Genomic DNA, 24965 nt, shown 5'->3' with positions numbered 1-24965 from the left:
TGGAAAAGACTGGAAAAAGGGCGAGTTATCAAAAATATTCTAACCAATCCATAAAGTCCAATATGGCTGTTACATTAATTAGTTAAGCATCAATATTCCATGGAAATTATGCCACAGAATATATGTGAGATGATCTATAGTGTAATGGTTTACAGATTTGCCTAAAACAATCAAAAGATGCCAAGTTTGATACAGGGAGGAGAAATAAATCCCTCTGGAGTTGAGTCAAGAAGGGCATTAAAATAGCTTTGTTCTACAAAAAAAAAAGATTGTATACATCTGGGATATTGTCCTCCCACTGTAGACTGCATTCGACTAAGGATCTGGCGTCTATATGTAGGAAGACTCAGAAGTGTTGGTATTTAATTTTGGACAAAGCGTTTGAAGGCTACAGGATTCAAGAATGGCTGGCAAGATATGAGGTGCTAAAATGTAACTTCATTAATGAAGTGAAATTTTTTGCTGTGAGCACCAAAGTAAATTAAAAGACTGATATAGCCTATTATCAGCTATTTCTAGGTTGATATGAAGGCTTCTAACCCTCCTTAAGTTCATTATCTGTAATTAATCTGTAATTTGTAGTTCTTTATAAGTGTCATATGAATGTAAACTGCATTTTCACAAAAAATGTGCTTTACAAACATATAATGGATTGAAAACAGAGTGAGCAGTAGTGGCTTGCTATGCATACAGTTAGGGTAAACACACAGCATTATTTTTGCTTTCTCAAAATAGGGTCCAGTTTTTTTAGGCCTGCGGCTCTTAAATAAATGCAACCCATAGATACCTGAGTAATTTTAGAGTGTCAGCTTCTTTGTTCACAGAGTGTTTAAGATATCTGACCGGTCCCTTTGTATTCTGTTCATCACTTTATTAAAAATGTAAAACATTTATTATGAAGAACAAATCTACACCAGTGACTATGAGGCACAGAATAACGATGGGCACTCAGCGAGGTGGAAGACGAAAGGACTACAACTCCCGCGAAGCAACAGAACGGGAAGCCCAGACTGCGCAAGCGCAGGGCAAACGGTCGCGCGGATGATTTGAGTTTTGTTTGAATGGCCGAAGACGAAGGGGGTTACCGTGTTTTTAAGTTTTGGCAATGTAGAGATGGCAGCAACGCAAAATCTGTCGGATTCAGACCAATCGTCTGTAAGCGACCAATCTGCGTCCAGTCGGAGCGGTAACAGAAGTATAAGAGTTGCAGAAAAGGAGAGGAGGAAGAACGAGGCGGAGGACCCGTTTGTTTTAGCTCTGAAATACTTCTCTGACGGTACGTCTAAATATAAACCTCCGCCCAACAACAGGCTGTGGCGTTACTGTTACTAACTATACAGTGTTTAACCTCAGCAGAAAACAGATGGAGAAAATCCAACGAGGCCTGAAAAAAAAAGTGTATGATTTCGTTACTTTTGTATTTAATGTGGTGTGTAACGCAGCTAGCTAGCATACGCCTCCCCTGTATTAGCATTGGGACCCCGGGGAAGCCAAAATATCAGCGTCTTTGGCTATTAGGTAACAGGCATTGTGTCGTGCCAAAACACAAAGGGGTCAGCAAGCTCGCTTAAACCTCTCACTTGATTGCATGGATATTCTTTTAAAACAAGAAAGAATGAGGAAAATACTCTAATACGTCTGTGGGACTCGTATTATCTCGAAGCTCTACTTCAAGCAATTTTAAGTCAGTCATAGTCGTTGTGAGCTAAACAAATTAAAATATGTATTTCACTGGATTTGATTAAAGTCTCTACTCATCACCCAAAGTTTGTTACTGTATGTTTTGCAGTAATATAATCTAATCTTTTATTTTGAAAAAACGTCTTCCCACTTCCCCTAAGCAGGTTTTGGTTCGGTGTAGTTATGCCATATTTAGAAGTTAATTGACTGCTGCTCATGTCAATGAAGATGGCCTTGATGTTTATATGTGGTGCACATATAGTTCTTTATTAGGGTACGCGTGTTGTCTAATCAGGTAATACAGCTCTGGAATATTTTCCACTTTTATGAATCTCCTGCAGTTCAGTTTTTAAGGAGGTTGCCAGAAAGCTGATTGTTTTACTTACTGGGATCACAGTGGGCTTTGGAATTCTGCATATTTTAAAGCGCTTCTAATATTTTATGTTAACATATGTAAAAGGGAGCATTTGGAGTAGAGCTTTAGGATTTTGAAGCGACTTGGATTCATCCTGAAATCATGGACGAAAAGTTGATACATGACCTGAGAGGTTTCGCTGAATTGAGATGGAAAAATAGTCACTCTTACTATCCATCTCATCCAATCATTTCCTTAACAACTTGCCCCTTTCCGTGTCATAGCTGACAGCGAGTGAGTCACAACTGTATCACAGGGCTATTATTCTTACATTCTCAGTGAAAACATAGATTAATTTGTTCTAAAAGATTTATGTGGTTAAACCAACCATCCATCGGGGCATCTATCGATTTATCGTCTGCTTACCCAATTCATTGTCACGGGGCCTGAAGCCTATCCCTGGTGTCATAAGGTGACAGGTGTGGTACACCCTGGACAGACCACCAGTTTGCTACAGGGTTAATGCATTAAATCAATAACCCAGACAAATATAGTAGATTGATAGCTTTCTTTTGAACTAAGTATTTCAAAATCTGTTGACTTATGTGGAGGATTTCCTTCAAATAGGTGGTTAGAAGAGTCTTATAGTAATTTTAAACAACCTAAGATGTAAATATTCAACTAAAATATCACTTGCAGCCAATGGAGTGGTGATGTAACTTGTAGTTACTGACAGGTAATCATCATTATTTTTAAACAAGCAGGTAAGCAATCTTCTGTCAGACCTAGTATTAAGCCAGCATTGAAAACACAAACATTCCAGTATTTACATGAACAGGAAAGTATAGACCTACGGCAGTCACAAGTAACTTTAACTGGGTAAAAAGGCTTTCAACACACTACATTATGCTTTACTACATGTCAGAAATTTGATTAACTTCATCATTTTTAATAATTGAGCACAACCTTTATTATAGTCTTTTAGCCGATTAGACATTAGTGTAGCATTTCTTAACCAGAAAGAATATGTGGAGCTGCAGTTCTTTCCAGTACAAGTGGATTTCCCATGATTTGGTTTTTGCATGACTTTGAACATTTGTGGTGCATGACAACAGGACTGAAAAACTGTGTTGTATTGAATTTTGAACCATCTCATGTGATTTTCAAGAGTCTTTATATTTCTTTAATTGTGCTCTTTTGACTCTTTGCTTTATTTTTCCCTCCAGAAATTAGTATCTCTCATAAATATTTAGATATGAGTTAATTATTCATCCAGGATTCTCTTCCATATCTTCACCATCTGTGTTCTTATTCTTGTTATTTTATGTTAGTTCTATTTAGTGCTAGTGATGAAGTGGTTAAAGGCACTGTTAGTGATGCATTCCTGAATTACTTGCCTACAGTGACCCTGGTTCCTGCAACTTATTAAACATCTTAAAAGGCATTGGATGCATTAATTAATTAACTTGGCATAAAAGGATTCAAGGATGAAATGATTCAAGAGACTGACATCACTTGGATGTTTTATTCTAGATCATTTTAGTTGTTTTTGTCTTCACATTTTTAATGTATTTTTTGTTATTTTCTTGAAAATGCAGAAAAAGGAATGTACCACACACCTTCTGATTAAATACTTTAGCATGTAAGCAATAAAGCATCAAACATTGTCTAGCATCAGCCAACTAATTTGTTATTACTTTTAACTAATCTGACAAATATTTTCACCCTGGAGCTGTGTTGTATCTAAATAACCCCCAATGTCCTTGTAACCAGGAAAAGTCTAAATTATTTCTGTGATTTGACTCTAGATGACAGCAGCGCTGTGGTGTGTTTTTGTTATTCTTAATGAGAAGCCAGCAAATGCGTGAATATTTGATGATGGATTTAACACTGAGCTAAATTGCGAAAACAGACAGTTTTTATGTCGCAGTGAGTAAACATGTAATAAACTGTTTTTCTGGGGGGTCTGATGAAGCAAACTGTTTATATCAGCTCATACCCTGTCATCCGATATCAAAGTTGCTGACTTATTCTAGTGTGTGAAACTGTTTTGTTTATGTTTTTGTTTTGTTTTGTTTGCTTCTCAGCTCATTAACACATTCCATTTTAAGGCCCTGCAAGTCACTTCTTTACATAAAACTGTTTACATCCATCTATCCATTCTCTTCCGCTGGTCCTTATGAGGGTAGGCTGGAGCCTATCCCAGCTACCATAGGGCGAGAGGCAGGGTACACCCTGGACAGATTGACAGTCTGTCGCATGGCTAACGCATCGAGACGGACAACCTTTCATACTCACATTCATACTTATGGGCAATTTAGAATCATGTCTTTCCTGAAGTCTTTTAGGAAATATCAGTGTAAGTGTTTTTTCCATTTATATAAATGTACACACTTTAATACAATGTCACCTCTCCTCCGTGTAGTTGAAGCAGGGACTCCTGTTCTGGGGAATGATGAGCTGGAGAAGAACCTGGTGCAAGTGGAAAAGGTGGCCTATAGTCAGGGACTTCCCCCAGAAGCAGTTTCTATTATGCTGGAGTTTGCCATGAGCCTCCGTATGGGTAAGACTGTCTTTGCATCAGCCTCAAACTGGGTAAATTGGGGAATTTCCAGCAGGGAGGATGGGCTTGTGTAACAGAATTATAGAGAGCAGGAGTCTGTCAGATTGAGGACCTAGCAAATGTACTTTTGGTTACACTTTTCACACTTAACTGAAGACACACTTAATTGAAAACAACAATTCACCAAGCCTGCCAGTCTTTGTACTGTCAATAGAAAAAGAGAGCATAAGCACAACAGATCTATTGTAGTCTTCCACAATGTAATATTGTGAAGGTTAATTGAAAAGATCTATATAGTAATATAATATTAATTGTATAGTTTATAAAGAATTATTATTTCTAATCGATGTGATGTGAGTTTCATTCTTTTAATTGTACAGTCATTTGGACAGTGTGAAAAAATGTGTGGTAATGTCTTTGATATTACGTCGTTCTGCACTCTTTAAGGCTTCTTTTGATAAATTTTGCTCTGAATTTTCTGTGCAGGGACTTCTCCATGTGTCCGGGTGCTCAAGTGTCTAATTCCTGCCTCTGTGGTGCCACAGGAGGCTGTTGTTCGAGCAGTGGTTTGGCTCAGCGTTGGCAAGATGCCCATCAGCACTCAAGTAAGTGCACGTAAAATATTTGCACTAAAGGAAATATTATAACTTCCAATCCTTCTTTAGGGATTCAGTTAACTTTTGGGGCAGTAAAACTTTGTTTGATGTGCCTAAAGCTTCTTCTCATTTTCTGTTCATTAATTATTGTCTGGAGGAATATTTGTCCAGGGAACGCGTGAGTCTGGCTGTGTTGCAGCTCTGTTTGAGCTCCAGTCGTGTCTGTTTAGTATAATGATTGTAAATCCACCAAGTCCAACTTTTCAGCTCTGCCACACTAAAATTAGCACAAGGTATATTTTGGGATTCCAAAGAGCAGCTGAAAAGCGCAGGAAGTGAGATGTAGGAGCAGTTAAGAGATACCAGCCAATTTTCAAAATAAAATGCAACTCAGGCTCAAATACTCCACTTCTGAAGTTCTTCTGGTGTGTTTTGAAGTTCAGACTTGTTTAGTTTTATGCCTTGTTTATTCCTGGGGTCACACTGAAGACATAATTTCATTGTTCTATTTGATAAGAGTGTGACATTAACGACCATCAAACTTACTTCTCTTCCATGCAGGTTCTTTTCATAAAGTGGGTATTGACTGTATTTGATATGATTGATGCAAAGGACCAGCTACGAGCAATTTATGGCTTCATCTTCAACTTTGTCACAGATGAAAATCTGGTAAGTGCTGGCGATCTTTATAATAATGGGTTGAAATGACTGTTTAGACAAATCCGATGGCATTTACACATGTCAGGCACGCTTTTCACTAAGCTGGACTGTGTTTTTAACAGCTGGCAAGATAAATAGTTATGTTTTAAAGGTGTGAATTGATTAATCATGTTGTCAAAATTTTTCAGTGTCCTTTCATCTGCCATCTCTTGTACCTTTTGACCCGAAAGGAAAGCGGTAAGCCAAATACTTTTATCCTTGAAATCAGATCCCTATACTATGAAAATACTATTCTCCCTTTTTTCAGTTTACTTCTTTGTTTCACCTTTTTCCTCATCACTTTTCTGAGGTTTTTTAACATCTCATTTTGTCGCGGTAGTGCGAGTCTTCAGAGTCAGGAAGCTACTGGAACTACAATCTAAACTGGTAAGCATCCTGCAGTTTTGATGTCGTCATTAATCAAGTGAATTTCATTATTTCCTTCCTCAGTGTGAGAATCATTTTGGAATTTAATTGCAGAAATGCAACGGCACAATTTTCCCATAAACAGTTACCCTCCAGTTGCCCATGTCGCGCATCTCATTATGAAAGAAACAAAAAATGTGATGCAGAGTACAAAGATGGGACTGATTGTTTATTGTTTTCTTCTCAGGGAAGACAGCCTTTCCTCCTGCACCTACTGTCACTTTACAAAGTGTTTTGCCCTGAACTGGTGACACTCTCCATTCCATCACGGATGAAGGTTTGTACCTAAAACATACTTGCTCTTGGAATACGACCATTCTCTGGAAAACAAAGCAAACATGGTGGTTTTCATCTTTTGTTGCAGAGTGGGTTTAGGAACCACATTTCTCCCTGGCAATCAGCATTGATTGCTGTCCAGAAGAGGAACGGTTTGCAAGGCGCTTCCAGCATGAGTCTGGTCACAAACAAGGATAAAACCAACCCAAGAAAAAGGGTATGCATCTTTTAATTGGGTTTGTAGCCAACCGTCAGCTACTGCTGCTGCCTGACAGTACCTTCCCAGCTTTTCATTTGTTGGAGGTTCACATTAGTGTGTACTTTATTTGTGCCAGCAAAAAAAAATTGGCATATTTTCATTCAGATGTACACTGCAGATCATTTTCTTGATTACTTTGTACATTTTCTTGTGCTGCCTGATGCTTTTTTCCCTTCCGTTCATTATCATTGTGTTTTGAACTGTTAGTCAAAGGAGATACATAATTATTTGTATTCAAGCAGTTTATCATGATTTTAACTCCTTTGCTTTTTACTTTCTGCTTCTTTCTTAGAAACACTGCCACCTGGAATTTCCTGCTTTGATTCCTGCACTGAACAAAGAAGCTCAGTCTGAGCAGTCCTCCAGCAGAAGGATGGTCCCACTGGTGGAGCTCCACTCTTTTGCTCAGCTGTTGGAAAATATGCATCGTATAGAGGTAATTTCTCCTGTGATAAATCTCAGAGTTCTGCATCTGTCAAGTGCCGACACTGGGGAGGCATCTTGATCTTTCGCTGTGTTGCTTCCTCTTATCTAGTTCAATTTTACAGATCAGCTGTAAATCATTTCAGCAACAGAATATAATGTATTCTAGTTGGCCACTGAAGTGTCCCAGTAAATCAGATGCAGCAGGAAAATGAGAATCCCTTCTTCCTAACTACCAAGAAACACCAGCAGTGATGACAGCTGTCAAAGGAACACTGCGGTCTCAGGATGGACTAATAGTGAAGCAAAAGACAAATCTATGATCTAAACTACTAACATGGAATTAAGAGAAAAGAGAATATATAATGAAAATTACTTTTTCACTTTTAGAACAAGTACACTGGCTACTTGAATGGATGGCAAGAACTTGTGGCTTAAACGGGTTTTATACGTTTTGTGTCTGCTTGGGTCCCTATCATGTAAATTTCGTCATTGAAGAGTGAGTGCAAGGAACTCACCTGTGGAGAACTGATATTATAACTCGTCAACTATGCATGCGCCCAGGCAGCAAGTTTAAAGTGGACTTGGACGAAGTAAAACAGGAGAGAATACTCTGTCGTGAGGACTCCAGCTGTCTGTGGCTTTAAACAGGCTTTTTCATAAGGAATATATATGTAAAGATGCAGCATCTCATACTGAGCCCCCACAGCAGGTTCACAAGAAAGGCAAAAGAGAAGGAGAAGTCCTTTTAAGGGGTCTCATAACAGGCGTATAACAAAAATACCAACTTCCTCAGGTGACTACTTACATTACAGAAGTTTTTTTTTGTATTAGGAATTTTCTTTTATGTTTAAATATGCAAACTGGGCATTGCCAGTTAAATTATGCGTGTAAATTGGCAAGAAATCCCGATCTTGGATCAAATCACATTTAAGTCACCAGTTCAGCAGGCTTTGAGTGACTCAGTAAAAACTTTGAGTGCATAGATATCAAATTGGAAAGTTTGGATATGCTACTGAAGTGAGGATTTTTGGATCAGAGTACAAGTATTTATAGAATGTTATACAATTATAATGTACTAGTAAAATAAATTCTTTACTTAAACATACACTTGAAGCGTCACCATTTGATTACATACACAAAATCCAACATTATTACTTTGCTTAAACAGCAGAGAAAGTGCAGTAAAAATATCTAAATGTGTATTTTGGGCTTTTATTTTCACAAGTGGGAAAGAAGACATGTTATTGATACAAAATGGCACAACACCTCAAGTCTGACTGGTCCATAAGAATTTTTTTCCCTTTAGTAGCTGTGTTTAAATTGTGATATATCCTCTGGGCCACAGGGTGGCGCTGTGTTACTGTTGTATTTGTATGAGTTTATTGTGCTTGGCCATTAAAAACTTTGACCTAGAGAAACCACAGCGTAAGTGGCCTGTGGCTGTTTATTATATTAGAGCACAAACTGACTTCATGAGCAGAGTGCTTGTCATTTGTTTTTTAAACAGGCTGTTGCTTTTTTATTTTTACAGATATCATCAGCGTGTTATTTGTCCTTTATGAGTAATGAAAGCAAGGGATGTTAGTGGAGATGTATCCGAGTAATGCATTGGACAAAGTTGCAAAGCAAATGGTCATTTAGAGAGGCCTCTCCATAAATGTCTATTTGCCCTGCAGATTCAGTGACCTGATAAACCAATGTAAGTCATTTTAAAAGGATTGCAGGGTTTTATGCGTCATGCTACATAAATTCACCTCTTTCACTGCCCACAAATAAAACGTGGACAATAAGGCTTGGAGGGCGTTGGTGCCAAATGTGTTTATGGCAGGGAGAGTGGTGCTTTGCCACGTGTTAGGAAAGACAGATGAGTACAATCAATTTCCCTCATAAAACTATTCGGTTACGGCATTGGCAAAGGATCATTGATTATTTCCCTCACGGCCGGCGTTCTTGTTGTCAAAAGCAGAATGGTGCTTTTTCAGTTTAACGATACAGTTGCTCCATAATTACTGAAGAGCTGAGTTGTGTCCATTTACAGTCTGTCTTTCTCTCATTCTAATTCGTGTATTAAATTGACAAAGTCCCCATATTGAGAGGCAGCTGTTCAGCCACAATAAGGGACTGTATAAACTATCCAGTGTGGTGGAAGAAGTGTCCCAGTATGGGGATTACATTATGGGGATTACCAGATACCGAGGAACTGGCTTAAAATTAGATTGGTGGCCAACCCTGTGATAAGGACACGATCATCTGTTGGTTCTTACACTCTTATTTATTTCAGCTTCTGTGTTTGTTTATTTGTTTTTTGCTTCTGTGTACCTGTTGTCTTTATGTGTCTTTCTGGTTATTTTAGTTTCTTAATCATAATTTTGCTTTATGTGTTTCCACCAGCTGCCTGCTCAGATGGGCTCGCTGCTGGGTTCCAGTCTGGCACTGCAGTACCTGGACTGTGTGCAGGATGAGTCTGCCCTCCTTCGCCTCAATTTCTGGTTAGGCTACGCTTTTCACGAAGGTAAGTCGGGAACGCACACTACACACTACATAACTGCTGTGACATGTTCTTTCTAGAAGTTAGAGGAAAAGCAGAGCTGACCTTGAGCTGAACCCCAACATAACTTTGTTGCCATGTTAAAGGGATTCTTTTACAGAAGGGTTTAAAGACATATGAGAATATGTCTCCGTGTGAAGATGCAGTGCATCTGAAATCTCCTGCTGTCCTCTTTGTAGTGCTCTGAATTTTTCACGCAGTAAATACCCTTTTTGACTGTATTTTTTAAAGAGTTTTTATTCTGTGGCGATGGAGGACCCAGTCAGACTTCAGAAGAAGCTCTCCAGTTTTTGAACAAGTTGCTGTCTGCACAGCACTTTCTGCAGGTGAGCCCCTGATAGCGACGTCCACAGCTCACTGACATCGTCATTATTTCTGATGCTCATTAACCTGGCGCCACACGCGTACCTGATACGTGCTGTGTACCAACGCTGAGCCAAAGATTTATTTCACATCATAATTTTCTCCAACAGGAGGGCTTTTCCAGTTCAGAGGTTTTCCTCTATAAATTTCTGAATGTTTGGGACGGCTCACTACTCCGTCCGCAGATCCTCGGCCTGCTGAGCAACATTCCGGTTGTTCCAAGTTCCCGTGAGTGTTACCTCCACAGATCACTGCTTTCTATGACCGTCTTTCTTCACAGCTCAATTTTCTCTCCTTATGTCTGTCAACGTACACTTACATAACACAGGTTTTCTCTCTGATCTTGTCGTGCACTTGAATAAAATCACAGTCATGTTCTCATCTTAGCAAGCTGTCATTTTGTCCTTTATGTAGGGAACTGTAACGCATTGAATTGTACGTCAGGTACAATAGTAACCTTTTGTCTCCCCCTTCAGAGATCAGAAGGCTTCTGTTTGAGCCTCTCATGCAGCTTTTCTTCACATCCTCGCTGTTTTTCAAGGTAGGCTTTTCTTTCGCAGACACAAACAGATCAAACTTGCTCCCATTACTGTTCAAAGTTATTAGGGAAAAAAAATGCAGTAGTGAAAAACAGCGCAACAAAGCCCTTGAGTAGTTCAGTGTTTAACATGCTGCATAATTGGTTCTTTTTCTCTCTTTCGTGTTTGTATCTCTGCAGTGTGGACTGATGGAGTGTCTTAACAATATGCTGTTGAAGTGGTTGACCTGGCACTCCATTTATGCTCTGGAAGACGACCTGGACATCAGCCTCAACAGCCACACGTCCATGTGAGTTTCACATCTGTTCAGTTATATTTAGTTCCATGTATATAGCGTGTTTTCTGAGCAATAGTCACTTCAAGGGAAGTAAACCTGGATGATTTAGCAATCTGACGTTAGCATGCAGTAGAAAGTAGGGAGGAAGACAGAGTCCTGCAGCAGAATCGTATGTATGAGTGTGTCAGTGCCTCGCTGCAACACTCCATGAAGCACATCAAACTCCACTCTCTGTGTTCCCCCGTGGGGCTCAGTCAGCTCACCGCGCTCATCCATAGTACTGTCCAAACACCTCACATTCTCCACGATGATCGCTGGAACAGCTCCTGCTCTGAGACCCCGTTGTTTTCTCCGTAGCTTCTCCAGGATTACAGGCTTTGCTCGTGGAAGTAAAAACTGTCAGCACGACCAACAGCTGAAGACAAGGCAGAGGAAAATACAAACACCAGGAACAGCAAACAGAACAAAACACAAACTACAGGAGAGTGCAGACAGAAGTTAATGGCTTACAATAGTGAGAAATTCGTAGAGGAAAGAAAAGAGAGGTATCGAAACAAAACACTCAGTACATCATGGGAGGTTCCGCCTGAGCCTGTAGGAGTATAAGCAGTGGATGGTTCGGTTTAAACCATAACTATAGGCTTTATCAGAAAGGAAAGTTCGAAATTATTAAGAGGTCTTTAAAATATGATGATGTAATTTGATCATTCAAGGCTTTGTATGTAAATGATTTTGAATGTAATCCTAGATTTGGAAAGCCTTTAGAACAACCTGATGATATGGAATTATAGATTTTCAGCCTAGAAGTTAAAAAAAAAAAATCCATGATATAGTTTTTCACTGTTGCTTTGAGATGGGATTTTTTGAATATTGGTAGAACTGTAAAGAGAAAGAAGCCAGACCTCAAGCTTAAGTTTATTAGGGAGTGAATGACACATCCTGCAGGCCAAGTAATGTAATACATAGCGGATATCTGGTTAGACACCCATGTTCTGAGAACTTAAAGTGCCAAATATGATAACCTAATTATAAAATTACATCTGCTTCCTGCTTTCTTGATGCTTGAAACTTGTACTTTGTGTCACGAAATGCTTTCTCATAGAAGTTGGCTTTTTATTTATTGTGCCTTAATTGACTAATTACTTTTCCCCAAGGACAAAACAGTAGTTTTAATTTTGATTATTGGCAAATTAAGTTAAATGTCAAGTCTCTTGTTGCAACTTTTTTTTTTTTAAATTTTTGATTACGTTAAATCTTGAAAGACAACTGACATTTGTATATGTTGCAACTATTTATCTTGAATTGAATCCATCTGTTATCCACTGGCAGCTAAAGCAAATCAGTCTTTATTGTATGTTTTCCCTTTGGGTTTTGAGCTCGTTTATACAAGTCCTTTATTTGAAATTTGTTTGGGAACAAGTGGCACCTTAATATTCCAGGGAAACGATTTTCTAGCTTCCAAATTGAAGGGTGGCGTACGAGTCAATTATGTTTAAATGCCTGAGCTTCATCACTTGTTTAATCCTGCAATAAATGCCTTCAGTCAGTGGAAAGATCCATTTTACTCAGTGCCATTTCCAAGTTCACCTGTGGTATTTACCCAGTGTACAACTCATTGAAGAAATCATTGATCACGCATTGTGTTTGTATCTGTTTGATTCAGTGTTTGTCATTTGTGTTTGCAGTGAGCTGCTTTGGATAGATTCCTGTGTTTTTATATGAAAAACTGCAACAAAGTTTCAAAGGACATGAGTTAAAGGCTGTCACAGGTGTCATTTAACATCCGTTTTGGGTAAAGTGACTCTCTTTTGCCCTGTGTTCCAGAAACATGACTCTGTCGGGGTTTAAGGATTCGGTGATGGAGCTGATTCACTTTGTGGGTCGACTGGCCTCTGTGGGCCTTCAGCTTGAAGGCTGTCACTGTCTCCTCCTCAGCTTCGTCCTGGACTTCTATGAGACGGTAAAAAAGAAGAAGAAGCTGGAGTTAATGATTTTATCTGTTTTGTCATAATCTGTGTTTGCGATTTGTTATTGTCTCTATATAGTGACACAAAAAATAAAACATCCTCGAGATGTTTCACCACCCCTACCTTGCAGAATGATGGTATTTGTAGGGTCTGACACCTTAAAAACACAAGCCCAGTCTTATTTAGCAAAATGCAAGTAGAGGGAGAGAACATGAGATTCCCTGAACAGCTTTAAAGATCAACTTGTAGCAGAGCACACTCTTTCTAAAAGGTTCAGCGGGGATGCATATTCTATGTCTGAGCCTCTGCTTTAACGTTTTTAATCTCTGTGGGTGTTTGTTACATGTTTTTCTCCTCCCGCAGGTTTGTGACACATTTCTGAAGTATGGCCTCCCTCTCATAGTGATGCCTCCAGCTGGAGTCTTTTACCCAGCCCTGTTTGCCACTGACCCCGTCAGCGTGGACCGACTGGCCTACATCATGCACAGGTGGGTGCTCAGCACCTCTATGGGAAGCTGCCATAAGCTTATCTTAATGCATACATTAGCAATGCCCTAAATGTAGTATGTCATATGCTGCTTATACATATTTGATAAAGGGACTGAATTGGAATCAAATGGCTTAATTGAACTTGCATGTTAAGGCATTATTAATGATGGAGGCCAGGGGGCAATACCCTAAAGCCCAGATTCTTTCCTTACGTGGAATTCTAGTATCATTTATAACTCCAGGCTTTAATAACACACGTCCTTATAGCCTAACTAATTGAGTACACCCTGGGGTTTTAAAATAATTTTACCAAAGCTAAGAGTAAAAAGCCGTGACTCCAAAATTAAAACGTAATTGCACGGTGTGTTTTGACTGACCATAGAGAACTGGCTGTTGTGCAGTGATTTATGATCACAGAGGCCACTGGTCCATTGCTTTTATTTATTTATTTTTCTTCTATTTTCATCAGGTACAAAGTGAACTTGACATCAGCCAAGAGCCAAGAGAAAGTGACAGAGGTAAAGATTGATGCTTATTGTTTTTGTTATGTGAAAATGAACATGTGAACAATATTATACATTAATTTTCTGCTTTAATGTTTTAGTCGATGCTCTCTCTGTGTTTTGCCCCTTCATTCACTTTCGTAGATTTAATAGTAAAGCTCCTTAGGAGTCTACAAGCATCTACTTAAACCTGGTGACTTTAATATCTTCTCAGATGTGAACTTAAAGTTGTCCTTTATTACAGCAGTCACTGTGAGCTGCGAATTTGAAAGTACATGTGTGTGAATGTGTGTGTGAATGGGTGGATGACTGGATATGTAAAGCGCTTTGGGGTCCTTAGGGACTAGTAAAGCGCTATATAAATACAGGCCATTTACCATTTACCATTTACATGTCAGTCAAGCCAGTATGTGTGCCTGAAAATGTCATTGGCAGCCTTTATTAAGTAAAACAGCCTTGGTAAATGGTATTCAGATTAATCATCACAGCATCAGATCTCTGTAGTTCGGCTATACTCTTACTCCACTTTCTTAGTTTCTCCTTTTGGAAATGTGCTTCTCAGCAGGCCTTTCACATCAGCCGCCAGACTTTCCGTGAGTTCAACCACTACGTCGTCATCATGGTCAACTGCCTGTGGAACTCCAGAATGTTTTATCCAGGGATGGGCGTACAGCTGGGAGAGGAGCTGCTTCTCAAGAGTAACGTGCCACAGTACGGGTCGAGCTTCGACCTCGTCCACCATCCTGCCTTCATGAGCTACGCGGTCAACTTTCACCAGAAGGTGAGTGCGCGTCATTTGTCTTGATTTGGATTGAATCCTACATGCTACAGTAAAACCCATGCTTATTTTCATACCGCACAGGGAATTTGAATCAGCAGGCAGCGCGGTTATTCATCTTACAGACCAGCTAAATGTGGTGTTAATGTATCTTTCACAGATGATGCATTAATACAGAAGGAGATTTTATTATTAATGAGTGCAGCGTGAGATGGGGTTTTTCATCAAGTTTAATAATATCCGCACCTTTTTTATTTTTTGGTTGGGTCCAACTGCATCATCCAGCAGTGATCCTGTGAGATTCGCGAAGGCTGGCTGTCGATAAATATTAATGTTCTCTTTTCATCAGTGTTGGCCGGGGAAAAAGGACATGGACCTCAATTCCATAAAGGTATGAGAGGTTCCTTTTCATTTCCCTGCATTTATAATAAAGTTCAGGTGTAGTTTGATGTGCATCGGTCATGTTTCATAGATTAATAGAGACATCTTTGATCACACAAATCTTCAGATGTCTGCAATCTGACCTGACATGTTTCTGTGTGTGTGTGTTTCAGCACTCCAAGCCATGGAATTGGTACCTGGAGTATTTGTTCACTCAGGGCTATGACGGCCTTAAACATTTTGTTCAGAGTAACATCAGCTGGCAGCTGAAAGCAGACGATGGTCAGGTTGACGCACAGCGGAGGTAGAAGCTGAACCCGGCAGAGAAGAAAAAAAGCGCCAACTCGCTTCTTATATCCCCCCTTTTTAAAAAAGACTTGTACATATTTTTCCCCTCGCCTCTTCCAAGTGTGCGAGTCGTTTTTATGTAAATACATTTATCTGTCCTTATTGTCTTGTACATTTAACAATGATGGCATAATGTGTTTTTTTTTTTCCCCTTGTACAGCTTGTCAGCTGCAAACCTATTAATTGCACTCTTGAAAAATAAATAAGTGTAAGACTTTTCCTTTGAAGGTTGGATAGAACCCAGTTTGCAGGATAATTTAAAAGATTCAGAGAACTGCCTGAGCTCAAGTGGACCCTTGGGAAAAAATTTTTCGAACTGAGCACAGTGTATCTTGGTTATGCAACAAATTATTAATTTCATCATTTGTTGAGGAAATGAAAGCTCACTGACTCAAACCCCGTGGTTGCATCCTTGGAGTGCTGTGCATGGTGCAGTGTGTTGTGCTCTCCAGTACTTTATATTTTCTTTCATTTTTTTCTTGTACCTTTACAGACCACACACTGATATAAACATGGCCAAAGTTTTGAATAATAAGGTCAGTTTATATGAAAAGAATCCCTAAATGCTAAGTTTATCTATGGTTTGTTCTACAGAATGTTTAGAGAGGAATACCCTTTTTTAAGGTAGATTCTTGGCCTTTATTGCAATAACATAAAAAAATCTGGGCAAAGGATCGAGCAAGGTAAATTCAAACCAGGTGTCCGAATTAGCCTTTGCCATATGGGTCACCTGCGCTACCAAATGAGCTAAACCGGCATCCAAGTGGGGATATATTTACTGTGACCCTCTCAGGCACACAGCAAACTCCAACTACAGAAGCCCCGCCCACCTGCTGTTCAAATCTTCTGTTTGACAGGGGCAGCCAATCAGAGAAAAGTTGGTTTAAAGGGTGACTAGCGTTTATTTTGAACTGTTGATCATGCAAAGCTAATCTGTTGGTTTCCAAGAATAAAATATAAGGCTGGAAATGAGCATAGTAGTTCTCCATTAATGTTAGAAGTGCGCCATCCTTTCCGTACTTATGGACCTATAACAGAAAGGTTTATGCTCATTGTTTGCTGATATTTTGTGGCTGACATAACCCAGAACTGGGTTGGAAGGAAAAACCGAAAGTCGGAATTTTGTTTCACATCTTCCAGGCTTGACTGAAGTTTTGGGTTTGCTGTAAAATGATGAAGAGTTGCGGAGCTGTGCGCGCTCTCTCTCAACCTTGAGCTAAATGACTTCCTGAGCTCTCTTTGGACGGCTCCCATTCAGCTCCCACCGATCCCCCACCTCAGCTCCAACAACGCAAGTTTTCTATTACAGTTTCATTTTATTCGCAGCTTATAATCTTTACTGCGATAGTTAAACCGGGCGCCTGGAAGCCTCCCCGCGTGTGCCGTGTCGCTGATGTGAACGAGCGGAGCCACCTTAAAGCAGCCCTCTGATGTCAGCGTCAGAGGCACAGTCTCCGCCGCCGGTACAGCGCTGCGCTGCTCCGCCGTTTCAAATCTTCTGCGCTGCTGCTCTCCTCACTTTCTTCAGCTCATGTCGCGGCTGCATCCACCGGAGTAGCTCATTTATTTCAGCGTCTTCTTCGCCAGCAGCTGAGCCGTGTCAGTCCAAGCTGAGCCAAATCCTCGCTCCAGGGAGAGAAAGGTAAGATTGTTGTTCAAGGGTTCTTCTTCTTCTTAAGTGATTACTGCAGGAAATGTGTTCAACCGGTTACCCTCACATTCAGAGCAAACAGAGGAACGCGGTGTTGACAGTAACTGGCTTCTTAAATTGCCTTTGGGTTACTCTTGTGCGTGTTGAGATGGAAACTGGCTGTGCTGCTGCAGTTGAGTACTGGCCATCGTCCTGGTCGCAGTCTGCCAGATGTATTTTTAAAACCAGACATCTGTGTGATGGATGAGGTTTGCCGGATGAGCTTCAGGGCTACAACCTGTGTATGCACAGTGTACGCGCTCTTCTGACCGGTGGAGCTGCCAGATCAAAAGGTGTCGGGCGTTTAGGCAACCTCTACTGTTCTTTCGACTTTTCTCGCCTCTTCTTCTTTTGAATGAATGAATGAATGAATGAGGCTGTGCACAGACCACATTTTTATCAATTCATTAACTGCGAAGGAAAGGAAGTAATTTCAAAGACAGTGATTAAGTGTGCGCTCAGCGCTTGTTTTGTGGAGCTCACAGGAAAAGAGCCTGTCAGATCCCTCTCCTCTTCCCCTGCAAGTTGCCTCTCGAGTGTCGCTTTCTGCAGGGAAAAAGAAAGAAAGAAAAATTTATAGGGCTTTTCTGCCTCATCAGTTTGTATGGGTGGAGACTGACGTGTGATGGCAGGCTGAGGTGTTGAGCCGGATTTGAACTCTGGATGTCGCGAGTAATTATGGTTACAATTACACGGTGTGCGTCTTAAGCCCCGAGACTCCTTTCAGGGCCCCAGAATGCAACACAGTGTGGGATAATTTAGGGAATATATTTGGAGGAGAGGAAGGTAATCCTGTGCGCTTCCGTGGACGTGACAGCAGCAGCAGCAGCAGCCTATATTTAAACCCAAATGTCAACCAAATGAAATCCCCACTAACTAAATGACATCTGAACCCGCTCTTACTCCCGAGCTGACTGACAGGTGTCAACACAAACTACGCTAAAGTTTATTTTTTCGATTTTATGACACGTTTGGCATATTTTGGCCTCAATTTTAGTTTTCATTTATGGATATTCTGCATTATTACTGACTGACATTGCCTCAAAAATCTGCCATATTATCACTGCTCCTGTGTCCACATTCTGGCTGTGATGGCTATTCTAAGAATCAGTTAAATATAAAAAAAAGAATCTTGGTTTTCAACATCAAAAGCCTTGCTCTCCCTCATTCTTACAAGGCCGGTGATATTTTCTTTCATTCCTTTCCTTTCATCTGTGATCATAAAGCCCGGTAACTCTTATTCATGGCCCAGTCCAGGTTGAAACTGAATGTCTCTCTGAGCTTTAAATGGTTTATTTTGCTGGTAAAGAAAAAGAGCCGCACAATATTTCTCTCCCAAAAGGGCTTGGAGTGACGTCCCATCTCAAAGAGGAATTTCATCTTAAAATGGCTTTAATGTTGTCATTCTGCAGGACCTTCCAGCTATATCAATCTGCATTCACTTGGAGCATTTTTATGGTCAGTAACCTTCCTGTACTTACACTGAAAGAGCATTTTCCTCCAAGCACAAAGGCTATCAGAAGCCCATCAGATGTTTTTTTTTTCTTTCCCGAAATCCAATTTGATTTGATGACAGGATTGCACAGCTTTTGATCTTGAGCACAGCTGCAAAACATCTGTAATATTAAAAAATAAATCCACGTAGCGGGTTTAATAATGGTAGCATATGCCCTAGCAGCTCACATATCGTGTGCTTCTCTTTTGTAGTCAGATTTGGCAGAACTCTTAAGGCTCCACGCAGTGATGAGCTATAATTGTGAAAGACTCTAAAAGGACTATGAGCGTGTTCTATTTTCAGCGCCTTTCTTCTTCTACATGCCTGCTGGTCATGTTTCATGTTATGCATTTTCCACACTCTCCCTCAAGCTGTTTTCAGCGGAATATAGATGAAATCATTCAGCGTCTTCCTGTTTTAATGTCATTTATTCATTCTGGAGAGGACGGCGCCACTGCCGCTGTGTCAGATAATGTAAAGGTTGGGGTTCCCAACCTTTTATGTCTGCTACGCACTCGCAGCCCTGTCAGCTGAAGTACTTCTGAAGTACCTCTTCCCTGACACCAGCCGTCATGTTGCATGCAAATATGTGGATTTGAATTCATGTCAAACAATTGGTTTGGCCACATTTACAACCGCTTGGCTGTACAGTCTCTTGGAAAGCTATCTTATTCAATCAGTGAATCACGACTGTTACAGTTGTTAATCCATTTGGGATGCTTTTAGTAGCGTTTAGAAACATTTATGCATTCGTTTTTAGACATCAAACAGAAACAATTTTCATTACTTTTGGGGAATTTTTTGAGACATTTGACTTTTATCCTTTTTAGAAGTCTACATTAACAGGTTTGGTAAATGGCCTGCATTTGTATAGCGCTTTTCTAGTCCATAGGACCCCAAAGCGCTTTACACTACATTCAGTCATTCACCCATTCACACACACATTCACACACTGGCGATAGCAAGCTACATTGTAGCCACAGCTGCCCTGGGGCGCACTGACAGAGGCGAGGCTGCCGGACACAGGCGCCACCGGGCCCTCTGACCACCACCAGGTTTGACACTCTCAACAGCATGTGATGGATAAATTGTAAAAGGTTGTAAATTCTTTTATTTCCATACATCCATGCTCAGTAGCACACCAACCCTGGCTGGGAATTAGCATTTTTCCCTTCTGATTTGTACAACTTTTCACAGTTTTGGGAGGGTGCAAGGTTAATCCAAAATCAAAGTGGAAAGCTGATGCCTTTCATGGTTTGTTTAAATCTCCTCTCATGAATCCTAAGAATGCATTTCGGGATTGCATTATTTATAATGTTATGTAGGAAGCAAACTGTGTTAAAGATTGTCTCGGGCGTGTTTTTTATTCTCTCTCCTTTTTTAATTCAGGAGAGTGATCTGAAAATGTCATCCTCTGTTAAAGTCTGCCCCGGGTCTCCAGTAACTCTAGCAGAGCGTTAAGAATTAGCAACCTACCAAGTGCTGTAGTGACATTGCATATTCTTATCCAGAAGATTTTTCTTTGTTTACAATGAACAAGGGACTGTAGGTCAGATTCAGATGCTGTGATCATGAATAATCAGTCTGGTCTCGTATTTTCTTCCTACAAAGAGGAACATTGAGATGAATTTACAGGTTGAGACCTCAATAGTACCTCGTGGAGTTGAATTGGACAGAGTGCTTTTGTGATTTTATTAGCACTGACCACATTTCTGACCTTATTGATATCACCTTGCTCTCCAGTGGGCAAGATGAGGACTTCAGTGATTTGTTTTCCATGCAGCCAGACTGAATATCTTTAGCAATGGCACTTTTGTGACTTAATTTTTCAGTATTTAAAGTGACATTAATGTGGGCTGCCTTTCATTTTTACATAAGTATAATTAGCAATAATGTACTGTAATCCCATTGGAATCTGCACACAGATACCATAGCTGCAGACATAAGGGCTCATTTTCCTCCAGTCAGATGAAACCATTTCATACTACTCCTTCTTGCACAGCATGAAAAACAGCTTTGACTAAACAACAAAAATCCACTCAGTTTGCAGTTTGTAAATTAGATTTGTGTCTTCTTTTTTCAGTTTAAGGTTTTCGTTTGCATGCGGAGAACATGTGAGACTATCTGACTGGACGAGATGTCATCTGTGACAGTATAGAAGAAGAAGAAGGCGAATATACTCAGTAAGAAGTGGCACCTTGATCGCCACTTCTGCGTCTTCTTCTTTAGGGCAGCTTTGTTAGCTGACAGCACTGTTAAAATTAAGTGCAGTGAAATTGTAGTACATTCCTACAATGAAAATGCAAATCCAACACTGAACTGATCCTAACAACAATAACTGTCTGTGTAGCTGAGTCTTAGTCGTAGACTTGCAACAGTTGCCAGGCTCCTGTCTATTGAGTGTTAAGTTAATTAATCATTGATCATTGTTTTTGACTGAATACTTTGAATGCCGTGCTAAACTTCCTTAGTGGTTGGATACCACAGCATGACCAAAATTTCTGTGACTGTGGGCAATGAATTTGCAGCCTTGGTTTCCTTGAAAAGGGGAGACCAGATCTGCAACCTTCAAAGTAACTTTGGTGCGTCTAGGCGACGATGAAATGGTGATAAGTTTGATGTCATTTTGCAATTACATGACATCTTTTTGTAATAATGTAATAATTGGAATACATGAGTCTACTATTGCAAAGAGACATGTCACAGGTAAGTTGTACTAATCCGTGCAGACCGACTTGGAAATGATTGCAGTTTGTTGCTTTGATATGTTACATGTCAGTATTTTGCAAACCTTTGTCAACCTGTCTGAGAGCGACTGCCGTCGGTTCAAGTCAGATTGCGATTGGAGACAGGTTTCCTCCTACCGGGCGACCTGTGCTATCTCCTTGCGATTCAAAGTGGACGCTCAGAGGTCGAGGTTGTCGCACAATCAATTTTTGGGTGACTGAACCTTGTCCTTCACTGTCAAAATGAAGGAGAAGTTGATTATTATGGTGAGCAACCATCCTTGTTGTGACAGAGGCAAAGTTACCCCCTAAATGTCGGGCACACCCACCGTTTGTTTTAGCACAATATGCACATGTGAACGCTGCTTAAATGCATCTGACAGTGATTTCACAAAGTATTGAATCTCACTGCAACAAGGTAAGAAAAAAGGATTTTCAGCAGGTGTTAAGATCTCAAAGACAGCAGGATGCCAAAGACAGGGTGGAGAAGTCAGAAAGTATTAAGAGACAGACTGACATGTTTTTGCCTCTGATGTTTGTATGATATTTGTTGACAGTAAAGGAACTGAAAATAGTCTATTGGCACCACATCGCTTCTTTTTTTGTGACACTGTAAAGTAAAAACAAAGAAACAGGTGTAATTCTATTTTTCAGACATTTAATTAGGTAGAAAATTGCAAAATAACAGACAGATCCATCATCAGTCTTTAAAACCTTCAATAAACAGTTGAAAATGACATTTATTGGGCTCACATAACAATGCCAAGCATATTCAAATTGAGCAGTGTGTATACACAATTCTTGTCCAAGAAATAAAAGTGCCAGCAGTCACACTGAAACACCTCAGGCCCTGCTGGAATAAAAATATCTCAGCAGCCTGTCAAGTGGCTGTCTCTCCTGAGACCCAGACGGAATGATAGCTGTTGTACACCTAGGAGCATCATCATCCCGAGCTATGTGGCCGTAGGACAGGTGTGCTCAGTCAGGCAGGCTGCAGCAGTCCCGTCATCTCCCTGCACTGCTCCATCATCCCCGTCCTGCGCTGAGAGATGGCGAAACGGACAAATAGGGGAAGAATGGGGATAGAAAAGCAATTTGCTGACTCCATAAATTCCTGCGCCTGTGGTAACTATCCTTGGCCATGGTGACTGCGAGCTATTATTTAGAATCTGGTAACCGATGCTTTCCTATTAACATTAAATGGGTTGGTGTCTGTGGGGTGTCTCCCATGACACGTTTATGCTGGTTATTTACTGCCTGCCACTGCAGGCCTTGCTCTTGGAGCTGCTTTGAGGGCCAGCTCACAGCCAGGCCCCGTGTGGCAAGTCATCTGTAATATGGCACGATGGGTGAGGGAGGGAATGGCCGACCAGTTGCTTCATTTAATTTGCAGAGAATGTTGTGCCGGATTTTTCAATTTGCATAGGTGCAATATTGTGCGAGCTGATAAATTTCTCTCTGTGGTATTCTGGTTTATGCCATCCTGGTGGCAAGGCTGCAGGGGCAGCAGTGTAAGTCAGTCACTTTGTTATAGTCTGAAATATCTTGACACATTCTGGATGTATTGAATGAAATTTGGAATCGAGAATCTCTGACTTATTATCCAGTTACACTGCAGGTTAAATTTGTCACACACCCTGTGAGATATCGTAAAATGTGCTTGATGGATTGGCACAAAATTGAATGCAGACATCTGTGGTTCTCAGATGATACATCTAGTTACTCTAACTCTAGCATATACAGTATGTGCTATGTAGTGGTGTTTTTCCTTGAAACTGGATTAGCTTCTTTTTTTAAAGGAAATTATACAAAAAATAATTTTCAGTTATTTTACTTTACGACCAAATTACTGCAAACTAAACTAGATCTTATGTTGCAGTTGCATTTTGATGTCAGCTGCAAACATGTTTTGTGCCTGCAGCTTGCATGGTTATAGCTCTACTGCACAGGAAATATCACAGGCAGATGGTACAAACCCCTGAAAACATACTCAGAACTACCCTTGTGGTAATTCCTTCTACAATAGGTGTCCACTGATACCTGGTGAGGCTGCCTGTCTGCTATGCAGGCTTGTGCCAAAATTCCCTTGGGTACACACAACCCCAAGTTGCTTCCAAGTTGCTCCCAGTGGCACTCTGCGTGGCACAGCTGCCAGAACTGAGTGTATGACATGATATAAATGATGCAGTTCTCTCAGCTGCACAGCTAGTTTGCACACCCGAAGCCCCGAGTCATCTCTTATGAGGAGCTCAATTATGTAGTGAGGAGTTTTTTGCAGGAGTTTGTGAATAGGTGACTGCAAAACAAACTGTAAAGCGCCTTGTAGGACCTAGTTGAGGTTTAAAGACACTATACAAGCGCACGCAATTTAAGATTTAGGCTCCGCACAGACAGACCGACTAGGAAATAAAGTATTAAAAACAGCAAAGCTTGCATAGTCAGAAAATGTTATATGTGAATGAAACAAATAATAATACGTCATATTACAAAAAAGATTCCGCCTGTGTGTCGTGTTGTGTGTCAGCATCATTATTGAGAGGATGCTGGGAATCTCTATTCAATGCACAGCTTTAGAGTCGCCTCGCTCACTAGCTTCAGACTTGCGTTTAATACATTTCATGGTAAATTTACAGTGAAAAATCCACATTGTTAAAAGATAATTAAACAGTTTTGGGAGAGTTCAAAATGCGAAGGTGACATCTTAATCTTTTCAGCCTTTCCACCAGAGATGCTGGCTTTGGTTATCCCGCTATTTAAATCAAATCAAATCAAATCAAATCACTTTTTATTGTCACATCACATGTGCAGGCACACTGGCACAGCACATGCGAGTGAAATTCTTGTGTGCGAGCCCCACAAGCAACAGAGATGTGCAAACACAACAACACAAACGAGCAAAATACAAGAATGGCCAACCTGAAACTAATAAATATATGTACAATATATAATAGTGTATGCATTTCTGGATGTGTATACTAAATATTTTCCTACGTGTGTGTGTGTGTGTGTGTGTGTGTGTGTGTGTATACACATTTTTACAAATTAAATAGTAAAAAAATAAAATAAAATAATAATAATAATAATAATAAAATATATAAAATATACAGAGTTGAATATGTGCAAAACATTTATATGCATTTGTCAGCGTGCAGGGCAGGAGTTTGTTGTTTGTTGCCCAGCGACAACTCCAATGATTTAATGATCTTTTCCTGCTAAAGTGTATCATTTAAATGCAAAGCTCCATCTAATCTTTTTCAAAAAGACTGAAATAACGGCTCTTCAGGATGGATCTTCAGACTGTAGTAGACACTCTGGTCAATAACATAACTTCAGCAGTCTCCTCCAGCTGCTACCCTCTAATTGGAGTTAATGGCTCCTGCACTGAGTGCAACATACTTCTTGTGGCTGCTGCAGAGTGTGCTTCGCCACTTGCAGCTTCTTTCCCAAGCTGTGTTAAATAACTTATGTGCTTCCTTACAGTTTCCAGTAAATTTTATTCTCAGGTGGAGTGATCACTCTTGTGTCAGCTCTGGTTAGGGTAACGTGGCGCCGCCGCTCGTCTGGTCACACTTCATATTCTG

At 40.3% G+C, this 24965-nt stretch overlaps 2 protein-coding genes across 5 annotated transcripts in view; both read left to right on the top strand.

The window, feature by feature from the left end:
- Positions 1-1009: 1009 nt before the first annotated feature.
- cenpi (centromere protein I) lies at positions 1010-15700 on the top strand. 2 transcript variants are annotated; one of them, XM_085243920.1, is made up of 20 exons: positions 1010-1276; positions 4461-4598; positions 5085-5203; positions 5756-5863; positions 6043-6091; positions 6234-6280; positions 6507-6596; positions 6684-6812; positions 7147-7290; positions 9672-9792; positions 10060-10154; positions 10302-10419; positions 10668-10732; positions 10910-11019; positions 12832-12967; positions 13338-13462; positions 13933-13981; positions 14532-14747; positions 15094-15135; positions 15299-15700. In XM_085243920.1, the coding sequence occupies exons 1-20, from the start codon at positions 1114-1116 to the stop codon at positions 15431-15433; spliced, it is 2199 nt and encodes a 732-aa protein (XP_085100046.1). In that variant the 5' UTR covers positions 1010-1113; the 3' UTR covers positions 15434-15700. The 2 variants fall into 2 exon arrangements, with proteins under 2 accessions (XP_085100046.1, XP_085100038.1); XM_085243912.1 differs by having other exon boundaries at positions 1011-1276; positions 14529-14747.
- A 130-nt stretch (positions 15701-15830) lies between these two features.
- drp2 (dystrophin related protein 2) overlaps positions 15831-24965 on the top strand; it is a 180991-nt gene continuing 171856 nt past the window's right edge. For 2 of the 3 annotated variants that reach the window (XM_085243843.1, XM_085243875.1), the window contains exon 1: positions 15831-17115. The gene's annotated coding sequence lies outside the window, so the exon portion shown is untranslated. The remainder of the gene's footprint in view (positions 17116-24965) is intronic. The other variant, XM_085243866.1, reaches the window with a different exon arrangement.

This window comes from Mchenga conophoros, linkage group LG2 (assembly GCF_057382185.1).
Source record: "Mchenga conophoros isolate Kocher_MC1m ecotype Shallow Benthic linkage group LG2, M_conophoros_male_GT1.1, whole genome shotgun sequence".
Taxonomy (NCBI): Eukaryota; Metazoa; Chordata; class Actinopteri; order Cichliformes; family Cichlidae; genus Mchenga; species Mchenga conophoros.
The sequence above is the reverse complement of the archived record's forward strand: the minus strand, read 5'-3'. Positions and strand labels throughout refer to the sequence as shown.

Excerpts from the sequence above, each read along its gene's own strand:
- cenpi (XM_085243912.1), top strand. The coding sequence starts at position 1,114 with ATGGCAGCAACGCAAAATCTGTCGGATTCAGACCAATCGTCTGTAAGC. Across the intron at positions 6,597-6,683 it reads CCATTCCATCACGGATGAAG|AGTGGGTTTAGGAACCACAT; the intron begins GTTTGTACCTAA and ends CTTTTGTTGCAG. Across the intron at positions 10,420-10,667 it reads TCCGGTTGTTCCAAGTTCCC|AGATCAGAAGGCTTCTGTTT; the intron begins GTGAGTGTTACC and ends CTCCCCCTTCAG.